General features: G+C 44.5%; 1 protein-coding gene across 1 annotated transcript in view; it reads right to left on the reverse strand.

Annotated features, from left to right (window-relative positions):
* Positions 1 to 12381, reverse strand: part of ADAMTS12 (ADAM metallopeptidase with thrombospondin type 1 motif 12) — a 190483-nt gene that overhangs the window by 117463 nt on the left and 60639 nt on the right. The window contains exon 3 of the mRNA XM_054809427.1: positions 4756 to 4930. Coding sequence (XP_054665402.1) covers positions 4756 to 4930 — 175 coding nt within the window. The remainder of the gene's footprint in view (positions 1 to 4755; positions 4931 to 12381) is intronic.

Here is a 12381-nt window from a genome sequence, read left to right on the forward strand (position 1 = left end):
CCACCGTATAATAAACTAGCAGAAGATGAGAAACCATATGCTCTCTTCACTGATGGGTCCTGTCGCATCGTGGGAAAGCATCGAAGGTGGAAGGCCGCTGTATGGAGTCCTACACGGCGAGTTGCAGAAGCTGCTGAAGGACAAGGTGAATCAAGCCAGTTTGCAGAGGTGAAAGCCATCCAGCTGGCTTTAGATATTGCTGAAAGAGAAAAGTGGCCAACACTGTACCTCTATACTGACTCATGGATGGTGGCCAATGCCCTGTGGGGGTGGTTACACCAATGGAAGCGGAACAACTGGCAATGCAGAGGCAAACCCATCTGGGCTGCCCCATTGTGGCAAGATATTGCTGCCCGGCTAGAGAAGCTAGTTGTAAAGGTACGTCATGTAGATGCCCACGTACCCAAGAGTCGGGCCACTGAGGAACATCAGAACAACCATTGGGTGGATCAGGCTGCTAAGATTGAAGTGGCTCAAGTGGATTTGGACTGGCAGCGTAAGGGTGAATTGTTCATAGCTCGGTGAGCCCATGACACCTCAGGCCATCAAGGAAGAGATACGACATATAGATGGGCCCGTGATCGAGGGGTGGACTTGAGCATGGACGCCATCTCACAGGTCATCCATCAATGTGAAACATGCGCCGCCATCAAGCAAGCCAAGTGGGTAAAGCCTCTGTGGTATGGAGGCCAATGGTTGAAATATAAATATGGGGAAGCATGGCAAATCGACTACATCACGCCCCCACAAACCCACCAAGGCAAGCACCATGTGCTTACAATGGTGGAAGCAACCACTGGATGGCTGGAAACATATCCCCTGTCCCATGCCACTGCCCAGAATGCCATCCTGGGCCTTGAAAAGCAAGTCCTGTGGCAACATGGCACCCCAGAGAGAATTGAGTCAGACAACGGGACTCATTTTCGGAACAACCTCATAGACACCTGGGCCAAAGAGCATGGCATTGAGTGGAGGTATCACATCCCCTACCATGCACCAGCCTCTGGGAAAATCGAACAATACAATGAACTGCTGAAGACTACGCTGAGAGCAATGGGTGGTGGGACCCTCAAACACTGGGACACACATTTAGCAAAGGCCACCTGGTTAGTTAACAGTAGGGGATCTGCCAATCGAGCTGGCCCTGCCCAATCAAAATTTCCACGCCCAGTAGAAGGGGATAAAGTTCCTGTAAAGTGCATGAAAAATATGTTGGGTAAAACAGTTTGGGTTATCCCCGCTACAGGCAAAGGCAAGCCCATCTGCGGGATTGCTTTTGCTCAGGGACCAGGGTGCAGTTGGTGGGTGATGAGAAAAGATGGGGAAGTCTGATGTGTACCCCAAGGGGATTTGATTTTGGGTGAAAATAGCCAATAAATTAAATTGTATGATATTAATAGCTATATACTGTATCAATGGTATGACCATAAGAATCACCCAAACCTAATGAAGGATGGACTTGGAAACTGAACAAAGTGCCACGATGATGGAACTAGAACTGACTTCAACTGGTGCCCAGGAACTTCATCAAAAATCACATCTTTGACATCCAGACTGTGATCATGAACCACACCAGATACACCGCTGTGAAAACTCCAGATGTAGCGTGCAACAATCCAGTAGCACGCACCATTGCTCCTGCTCTGAGAGACTGTAATGGCAGATGGAACCCAAAGCCATGGACTAAATGAACTTGACAGGCATATTAGAGTGATAGCCCATAGAGTTAAGGGAATGAGATCTGTGAAATAATCTGAGCATGACGTAGATGGTATGGAATAAGGGGTGGATAATGTCCTGGTTCTGGCAAGGACAGAGTTAATTTCACAAGGAGCCAGGACAGGTGACCCAAGCTGGCCGGGGGCTATTCCATACCATGTGACGTCACACTCACCATAAAAGGGGCCAGTCGGGCAGAGCGGGGGCGGCGCAGTTTTGCGGCGCGGTTCCGGGACAGGTTGAGTGTCCGGTCGGTGGTGGGATCGGTAAATTGTTCTCTGTTATCACCCGTTGTGAATATCTGTTATCAGTACTGTTGTTGATTGTTTCCCTCTCCCTTGCTGTCCCAGTAACCTGCCCTTACCCCAACCCTCGAGGCTTTGCCGTTGTTTTTCCGTTCTCCTCCCCAGCCCGCCGGGGGAGGGGTGAGTGAGTGGCCCGTGGCACCCAGCTGCCGGCTGGGGCTAAACCACGTCATTCTGAAAACCAGTTCCTACCAGAGATATGGCAGGTAATTCTTTATCAGTTAAGCCTCAGCCCAAGGGGAACAAAGGGCTGAAAATATAAAGCAGTCATGATGTTTAATCTGTAAAACAGAATTTGTTTCTACAATTAAATGTGAACTGTAAATTGAAATTGTTTTGCTTTAAAGTGATCCCAAAAGGCATTACTCTGGGCCATCTGTGATATCATGTGGGTGTACCAGACTTCTGGCATCAAACTTAACAGCATGAAGTGCTTGAGGTCTTGAAAAGGGGGAAGAGTCATCTCACCACATTTAAAATTTTTGATGCACCAAGTATTCTCCAAAGCCTGTGTAGTGAATATATTTCGCATAGAAAGCAAGAATTAACTCACTTGCCTTTTTTGTTCTGTATTTCACTTCTAAAAAGAACAATTGCTCTTCAACAATGCACAATGTAAACAGGGGATGACATTGACTTCTTTCTTTTTTCTACCCTTGTTGAAGAGCTGGCTACAATAGAAGTGACATAACAAAACGTAAGACACAAATTAAGAGTTAAGGCCTTTAGAGGAACCAATGATTTTTATATCCTGTCACACGAAGAGCAAAAATGTAATGAAGGAAATGCTTTCTTTTCCCCATGCACTTTTTCACACTGATTACTTAACTTTTGTGACAGTCAAGCAGATTACTGCTTGACCAAAAACAGACATTAGCTCTAAAGGCTGATCGAGTCAGTTAAACATAGAAACATAAATGCCAGTATATTACTTTGTTAATTCATAAGACACTCCTTTTGTTATTCTGGAATATCATGAACATATTATTACCACCAGGAATAGTTCTGTCAAATTAGAATGAAAAACATCAGACAGGCAGTTTAAATTCAAAAGCCCATTAGAGCAAACTTAGCTAGTGTAAGTGAAAAAATCTCAGGGAAGCTATGCTCTTTTTCTCCCAGCATCCAGGTACAGTCAGTCTTTTTCTGTCTTATTCTGCAGGACTTTGAAGGAAGATACAAGAGGTAAAAAGAGAGAGGTAGAAAGAAAATAAGCAGACTACACAAAACAAACACACAGCATGATATATGGTATCTCCCATCTCCTCTCCCTACTTAAAATTATTGCTTACAGATCTTATTTCATGCGTAAACGAAACCTCGAAGACAGTAGGCAAGAACATTTCCTCATTCTTCATAGGCAAATCTAAACTAATTCTTCTCATTTATCCCAGCAGTCATCAGAAGAAAAAGAAAATCAGGGAGCTATTTTATATTTAAGCCAAAATAGACGTTGACATTAGATGTTCATGGCTTTTCAACTTCAGGCTTATTTGTCTAACAAATAGATATATTTTTATTTGATGAAAAATAATAAGGATCAGTGTTCATATTAACTCTTACAGCTTCCCCTTACCCCCATCTACCCAGTATCACAGAAGACTGGAGGGCTCCCCCCTACCCATCAGCTTTGTAGCTTCTCTCAGCTTTCATTTCACACTGCTCTTGGCCACCAAGCAAGAAGTGCAAAGCAGGTCTGTGACCAGAAATATAGTGGGGCTGAATTGTTGTTTGCTTCTTTAATTTATCAATTCATATTAAACAGCAGTAAAACTTCAGCAGCAGTCATGACTGAGGATTAAAAATCCTACATTCCTCCTTTTTTTCCACCCCCGGAAAAGAACCAACTACTCTGTAACCATTAACCTGAGAAAAACAGACAGAAACGCACCCCTGCGTATTCTGCAGCTCTATTTGTATATAACTTGGGCCTTATGTCATTTAGGTTATTAATCCTTTCCCTACCAATACTGTACCTTTTCTAAACTTTGGTGCAGACTCAGCCTGAAGGCCTCAAACAACAGAGAACTAATGCAAGAACTGTAAATTTTTGGTATGAATCAATGAAGTAAATGATTTTACTAAATAAAGGAACTCATTTTGTAATTAGGAGATGCCAATATACTCTTCCTGTCCAGGCTGGTGTATTAGTTTGTTTTCCCAAAGACATGATGAGTAATATTGCACCAATATTTATTTTTACTTATGCTTCTACAAAAAATACCTTGCTGTTGATGCCTTGTACTCCACTTTCCAAACAAGCAAATAAAAGTCTTTAAATATTCAGATAACGATGACAGAGAATCTAGAAATCCTAAATTTAAACCATGAATTAGAAGGGGGATATTTTATGTTGAGGACAGCATTTGCATGAGGTAAGAATATTTTATTAAAAATAATAATGACTGCAATTCTCGTCATCCCAGAACTGCTCAAGAATCCAAGTCAAACTTACTGAACAGTTCTGGCTGGAGAAAAAAGTGAGGGGTAGAAAGGATCAATGGTGTGAAAAACATATCCCAGCAGTCATAAGGAGGATTTAAGTATTCAGAAAGGAACCCAGATGGGTGGCTTCCAAGGTCTTTTGACTGAGATACTCTCATTCTGCATAAAGTCTTTTTACAGAATTTTTAAAAAGCCTAGCAGAAAGAAAGGTATACACCACTGGAAAATAAAAGCTGCTTAAAAAGATGCAGAAAGCAAACAGGCAGAAATCCAGCAATATTTGTACCATTCAATCCACATGCTTGTTCTTTTTCCATTGGGATCGCTCGTCTTCTCCTTAAAGCATTCTGAAGGATATTCGCCCCATAGATAATATGGGGATGGGGCGTTCCCTCTTTCTGTGGATGCTTTTTAATGGGCTCAATGAAGTAGTCTCCATGGGGCAAATGGAAATATCCAGTCTGAAAATAAGCATAAAAGAGTTAATCTCTACTGTCCAGTACTGGACGTCAAAAATAAAATAGATTCTCTTCATATCATCATCCCTTAACTTATCTTATAAGCAAGTCATTACACTGCAGAAATACAAAAACAACAGGTTTCAGCATTTATTTTGCTGCATACATCAAGGTTCCTTTGTATCTCACAAAGGCGTAACAGCCCAAAGGGGAACAGAAAAAATACCTTCTTCCTAATAACCTGCAATCCTGTATACGGAGGCAGAGTCTCCCATATTTGTACAAAGCCACTGAAATGTCAGAAGTTAATTTGTCAAACATGATGCACTACAAGGAGTTGCATCTTGTTCTTTTGGTGTTTTGCATCCATTCTCCAGAGAACAAGTCCTGAATAGAAGCTGTTTCCTAAGTGCAAAGTGTAATTCTGCTCCTAGCTGCAATTCCACACTCAGATTGCACAACTCATCAGACGGACTGGACTGCGTGGTCCACCCTTGACTCAGACTACAAACCCACTCAGCCTCCAGGCTTCCAATGGAAAAAGTAAGTAGCTTTTCATGAATTGTAGTGTGGTGGGTTGACCCTGGCTGGGGGCCAGGTGCCCACCAGGGCCGCTCTCTCACTCCCCTCATTCACTAAACAGGGGAGAAAAGGCATAACGAAATGCTTGTGGGTTGAGATAAGGACAGGGAGAGATCACTCACTAATTATCGTCATGAGCAAAACAGACCAAACTTAGAGAGGGAATTCATCTGATTTATTACTAGGCAAAACAGAGTAGAGGAATGAGAAAATAAAATCAACTCTTAAAACACTTCCCCCCACCCCTCCCATCTTCCCGGGCTCGACTTCACTCCCGGCTTCAACTTTCCCCCCCTCAGCGGCACAGGGGGACGGGGAGTGGGGGTTACGGTCAGTTCATCTCACGGTGTTTCTGCCGCTTCTTCATCCTCAGGGGGAGGACTCCTCTCATCGTTCCCCTGCTCCAGCATGGAGTCCCTCTCACGGGGTGCAGACCTTCAGGAGCAAACTGCTCCAGCGTGGGGTCCCCCACGGGGTCACAAGTCCTGCCAGCAAACCTGCCCTGGCGTGGGCTCCCCTCTTCACGGGTCCACCGGTCCGGCCTGGAACTTGCTCCAGCATGGGCTTCCCACAGGCCGCAGCCTCCTTCAGGTGCCTCCATCTGCTCCAGCGTGGGGTCCTCCACGGGCTGCAGGTGGAATCGCTACACCCCCTCATCCTTCCTCCATGGGCTGCAGGGGGACAGCCTGCTTCACCATGGCCTTCACCACGGGCTGCAGGGGGATCTCTGCTCCGGCGCCTGGAGCACCTCCTCCCCCTCCATCTGCACTGACCTTGGTGTCTGCAGAGTTTCTTACATCTTCTCACTCCTCTCTCCAGCTGCAAAAGCTCTCTGTCTCTAAGTGTTTTTCTACTTCTTAAATATGTTATCACAGAGGCGCTGATTGGCTTGGCCTTGGCCAGCGGCGGGCCCATCTTAGAGCCGGCTGGCATTGGCTCTATCAGACACAGGGGGAGCTTCTAGCAGCTTCTCACAGAAGCCACCCCTGTAGCCCCCCCGCTACCAAAACCCTGCCACGCAAACCCAACACATGTAGCAAGCTATTGTGATCATAAAACAGACCTGCGTAACAAAGGCTGTAACATTTCCCATGCTATAATTTCTGTATCAACCTCCCAGCTTTCACTGAGCTACAGGGCCTTTGACAGCCATTTGGACTACAGAGGATTATTTTATACCTCCCTCTGTCATGATCTAAGAGACACATGCAATCTGGCATGGCCTTGATCCCTTGCGTTTCAGCATTTTCAAAGGGATTGCTAACATCGCAAAACCATTGTATAGCCCTTCCACTTCAACGTATACAGAGCACTACCAAATCTAAAACAAAGGATCGACTGACATCCCGGCCCATGCCAGGGATGTGACATGAGACTGAGGTATCCCACTCTTATGGCTTTGTTTCCTCTTCACTTTCTTGCTGTAGTCAGTGCAGCTTTCTTAACTTCCCCTGGAGCAGGAAAAATGCAGCAACACTGTGTTCCTGCAGCTACTGTGCTCAAACTTACAAGGACAGAGAAAAACCCATTTGAAACACGCCAATATCTTACAGTTACCCTGGACAGCTGGGAAAGCCAGTATGAGGGTCAGGACAAGAGGGAAATCATATGAATGGAGGAAAAGCATTCTTAAAAAATAAGCCACCGTGTGCTCTACGTACAAGAAGCCCAAAGCCAGCACAGTGAGATCTCCACACCATGTACTTCAAAGTCCCCTCTGCTTCCACTCTGATTGCCACAGGCTCAATACATCCCACAGCAAACTCGTACAAATAAATAACTAACTGTGACTGTCATTTTACAGAGTTTTTTAAGAGCAGAAGCTCTTTCCTTCCAGTTTTCCAGTGTGGTGGGTTGACCCTGGCTGGAGGCCAGGTGCCCACCAGAGCCGCTCTCTCACTCCCCTCATTCACCAAACAGGGGAGAAAAGGCATAACGAAACGCTTGTGGGTTGAGATAAGGACAGGGAGAGATCACTCACTAATTATCGTCACGAGCAAAACAGACCAAACTTAGAGAGGGAATTCATCTAATTTATTACTAGGCAAAACAGAGTAGAGGAATGAGAAAATAAAATCAACTCTTAAAACACTTCCCCCCACCCCTCCCATCTTCCCGGGCTCAACTTCACTCCCGGCTTCAACCTTCCCCCCCTCAGCGGCACAGGGGGACGGGGAATGGGGGTTACGGTCAGTTCATCACACATTGTTTCTGCCGCTTCTTCATCTTCAAGGGGAGGACTCCTCTCATCGTTCCCCTGCTCCAGCATGGAGTCCCTCTCACAGGGTGCAGACCTTCAGGAGCAAACTGCTCCAGCGTGGGGTCCCCCACGGGGTCACAAGTCCTGCCAGCAAACCTGCCCTGGCGTGGGCTCCCCTCTGCACGGGTCCACCGGTCCGGCCTGGAACTTGCTCCAGCATGGGCTTCCCACGGGCCGCAGCCTCCTTCAGGTGCCTCCACCTGCTCCAGCATGGGGTCCTCCACGGGCTGCAGGTGGAATCTCTACACCCCCTCATCCTTCCTCCATGGGCTGCAGGGGGACAGCCTGCTTCACCATGGCCTTCACCACGGGCTGCAGGGGGATCTCTGCTCCGGCGCCTGGAGCTCCTCCTCCCCCTCCATCTGCACTGACCTTGGTGTCTGCAGAGTTTCTTACATCTTCTCACTCCTCTCTCCAGCTGCAAAAGCTCTCTGTCTCTAAGTGTTTTTCTACTTCTTAAATATGTTATCACAGAGGCGCTGATTGGCTTGGCCTTGGCCAGCGGCGGGCCTGTCTTAGAGCCGGCTGGCATTGGCTCTATCAGACACAGGGGGAGCTTCTAGCAGCTTCTCACAGAAGCCACCCCTGTAGCCCCCCCGCTACCAAAACCTTGCCATGCAAACCCAACACAGTAAGCCAAAGTTTAAAAGCCAGAGGTTGACCTTGGTTTGAAGCCTTGGTTACACCCATAAAAAAGTTTCACAGGTTCAGGACTCAAAATCACATATGTTTGCCCATCTGTGATTACAGTTACTGCTTGTATGGGGTTTTTTTCATTTTTAAGAAAAAAGAAATCAAGACTTCTCATTCTTAAACATGAAATCTAAAAATGTTCAGGTTTCTTTTTAAATTATAAATCAAGGCTACTTTTGACATAGGAGCCAAGACACACTACAAAAGCAATAAATCCCATGTTAAGATTGAACAGAGATGTCAGGCAAGCATAAATCTATAAAGCAGGAATCCCTATACAGAAGCTAGACCAGCAAATCAGTAGATGTGGCTTTCCTCCTGCTGCTCAAGGAATCAAAGCACTGTCGCAAATTTTTGCTGATTCCTTTTCATTCCACAGGATTCAATATTCCCTGGATATTCTGAAAGTCTGGGTTATTTGACCTTCTTTTCCTGTTGTGGTTTTTTACCCAGCTGGAACCAGGAAGAACTAACTGTCTTCATTGCAGACCCTAATTTTATCGGGCAAGCTGACTAGTCACTGGGCTATTGTGTCAGTTACATCTGTAAGGAAAGGTCAGGCAATCATATAAAAAATTAAGCATATTAGTAGTGACTTCATTCCCCAAGCTCTCTCAGTAATGCTTGCATGTTAAAATTCGGCTCTCCATCCAAGCTGTATGGAGCAGGAAAAAAACAAAAATTCATCATATTTCACACTGCACACACACACACAGAGACGGCAGTAAAGATTGTTCAATGAGCCAGCAAACACTGGCTACTACAGAACCTGGCTTCAGACATTCCCCTGGATTTTTAATTTTTTTTTAATTATTGTTTTATTAACATTATTTTTCAGTATGGAACATCTATTTTCACAGTCTTACAGCTTTTTGCTAGAACAACTCTATCCCAGGCCATCCCTGTTCCAATACAACCACAACACCCCCAACCAGCTGGGATTCTCTGGACATTTGTTAAGTTCAGCAATATGACTGTACCGTCCCACCCACTTGTGGTAGAAATTCTGCCAGTCTTCATCTAGATCTGGGATGAAACTAGGAGTTGTCCCTCCTGCCCTTTGCATTAACTGCTTGTCTGCACTAGTTCATATACTGTTCTTGTCACCGTCATTGCAGCACTTTGCAGGAGCACATGTGGCTACTTGACTCACATTGACTGCACGTGCTTCATTCTTTATGTTGATAGATAACTGAATAGGCACAGAAACACAGTTAGCAGCACCATCCTTCTCTGCGTTGCAATTACTACCTTCCTGCTTGTCTCCTCTTTGTTACGTGAGGCAAGGTCCAAGAGAAGCTTCCTGCACTTCATGCAGAAACAGGTGGAAATTTTTAATGTCCCTGAATTTCTGGAATAGGCCATGTCTGTGTGTCAGATCTCCCCTGAAGAAAGCTACCTAAGGTGTCTGTAACTTCTACATGATAGCTTTAACATTTTTCTTTAAAAGAGGTTGATAACAGCCAGAATTTTCATATTTGTTGGCTACAGACTGCTGAATCTTGGGAAGATAAAGGCTGCTCCCACAGTCATCGTCCAGACTGAAGTCACCATAGAGCATGAAGAAGTCTGAGGGCCAATTTTACCAAGGAGACACTCCAGAATTTGCAGTGTTGTCAACTCACAGTTCAACTTGCCACAACAGCTCCTGACACCTTGGGACTATCAGAAAATCCCTAGTTACTGAAAAGCAGTAGAGTAGCAAAACTAAGCTGGAGCTAGAACTGCTGCCAGCTCAGAATAAAAGAAGAACCCCAGGTATATTTTCAGGTTATGCACAAGTCTACATGGTTGTCTTGGCAGTACCACTGGGCACACCCACACAGCCATTTCAGGCATCAGTGCAATGGTGCATCCCCACAAACAGCTGATGGGATGGCACGGAAATATATAAACCAGCTTTGTCACCAAAGAGAGTGCAACTGCACCCATCAGTCCACTGACTGAGCATTTCTCGCTCAGACACGGCTTGTTGCGGTTTCTTTGGTTTTAGCTCTGACCTCATGATGACTAATGAAAAACTGTTTTAACCTCAGCCTAAAGAGTGGTTCTTGGGATGGGAGGATGTTTCCTTCACTCCTGTTGCTTCTTGCAGGGTTGTAAAGTATCAATATCATGAATTCAAGGCTACAAATCAGTAGGCCAGTGTTCTGCATCAAACTTTTAGTTTAACCCAACAAAGCATTCCCTTCCCCACATACTTGTTCCTGCTATCAAACTATGGCCATGAATCCCTCCACCGTGCAGTCTGAGGAGGGAGGAAGGAGGAACAAGAATACACTGAGCCTGTATTGCCTCTAAACTTACTGTAACATGAACCCTGCACCTTGATTTAATTTATGGAACAGACTTGGTGTTTGCCATGAGACAATATAGCGTTTGGAAGTATAAAGACCCTATACAATAGCACTAGTGAATGAAATTATCATGGTTTTAACCCTGAGAAATGTGGTTCTCTCCGAAATAGTCCATTACTGTAAAAAAAAGAAATATTTCATATTTCAAATGCTAATCTACTGGAGGAAATAATATTTTTTATTAATTTAATTTTCTGTTCTGTCTTATAGAGAAATGTGTTATAGAGATACCTGTGTAAACTTATGGGTAAAGTCAATTAAGGAAATCAGAGTGGGAAATGCACTGTGCCCGCTAGAGCTGCTTAGGATGAAGTGACTGTAAAAGTCTGCTTCCAGCACACAGGTGTGCTTTCCAACAGCTTCCAGAGACTTCCAGCACTTACTGAACTCATGCTCTGCACTTGCACTTTCATCCTGCACAGGTTATACACTGAGAAATGAAATGCTGAGACCAACTGGAAGAAAAAAAAAAATCTTCACATTAACTTATTTCAAAGCACTCAGAACCAGCAAAATTCCTTTTCCTGATTAAGTACTACTTTAGTTTTGCTCTTTATGTCTGTATTTTTCTAACAAATATAATAGCAAGCATTTTTCATTTAAAGTCCATCAGATTTCAAGCTATGTATACATACAATATATGCTTTTTTATTTTTTTTAGCAATTGGTAGCATCTTCTACTGTTGAGTGTATTCACATAGCCTCAGAATACACAAAGGAGCACCGTTATGAAAGCCTCATCGGAAATAAGCCAGCCTTATTTATGCTCATTACTGAGTTTAGTTTTCACCCCAGAAAAAATGACTGCAGCCAAGTTTCCCTCATTTAAACTTCTTTATGAAAAGCTACCATGTAAAATAGTAATAGAAATAGCCAGAAAATAGGGAGTAGGTGGGTGTTGGTGTGGTGTAGGGGGGTATGTGTGGGGGCGTGTGTGTGTGTTTGTTTCCCTCAATGCCTATAGGGGAAAATCTAAAAATCTACCACAAAATTTTTTTTCTAAATGGTTGTTGTCCTCTCCTTCAAATCTCCCCTGACCTCCAAATTCTGACACATTTTGGCCAAAAATGTTTCCTAGACTGTATTTGGAAGTGCTGCTACATTACTTAATGGGATTTTTAGTTCAAGTGCCTCATTATTTTGACACAAACAGCTCCCTGGGCACGTCGCATTTCCTACACTGCATGTCGCTCGCCAGGACGTGGTGATCCTGGGACACTTCTGACTCGAGGTTTTCAATCAACTTTTGTTTGATTTTCAGTAGAAATCTGCATTTTCCAGTGGACAGCTGATATTTTTCACATACTTCTTTGGGTCAAAAGTTCAGAGGTTTTGTCAAAATATATTTTCTGGAAGAATTTTTTCAATCACTTCCACATGGGAAGCTGAAGCTGAGTCCTGTGGGAAGGGAAAAGAGCAGCTTTAGCCTTGGCTACGGTTTTGCAAATGCAATGTTATCCCAGACAGGAGGGGCTGGAAATAGTGGGTGTGCGTCAGGAGAAAAAGGGAGGGAAAAAACCAACAATTTGCAGTCTAAAGCTATACAACTGAGTGGGGTTGAC

Source organism: Grus americana, chromosome Z (genome assembly GCF_028858705.1).
Source record: "Grus americana isolate bGruAme1 chromosome Z, bGruAme1.mat, whole genome shotgun sequence".
Lineage (NCBI taxonomy): Eukaryota > Metazoa > Chordata > Aves > Gruiformes > Gruidae > Grus > Grus americana.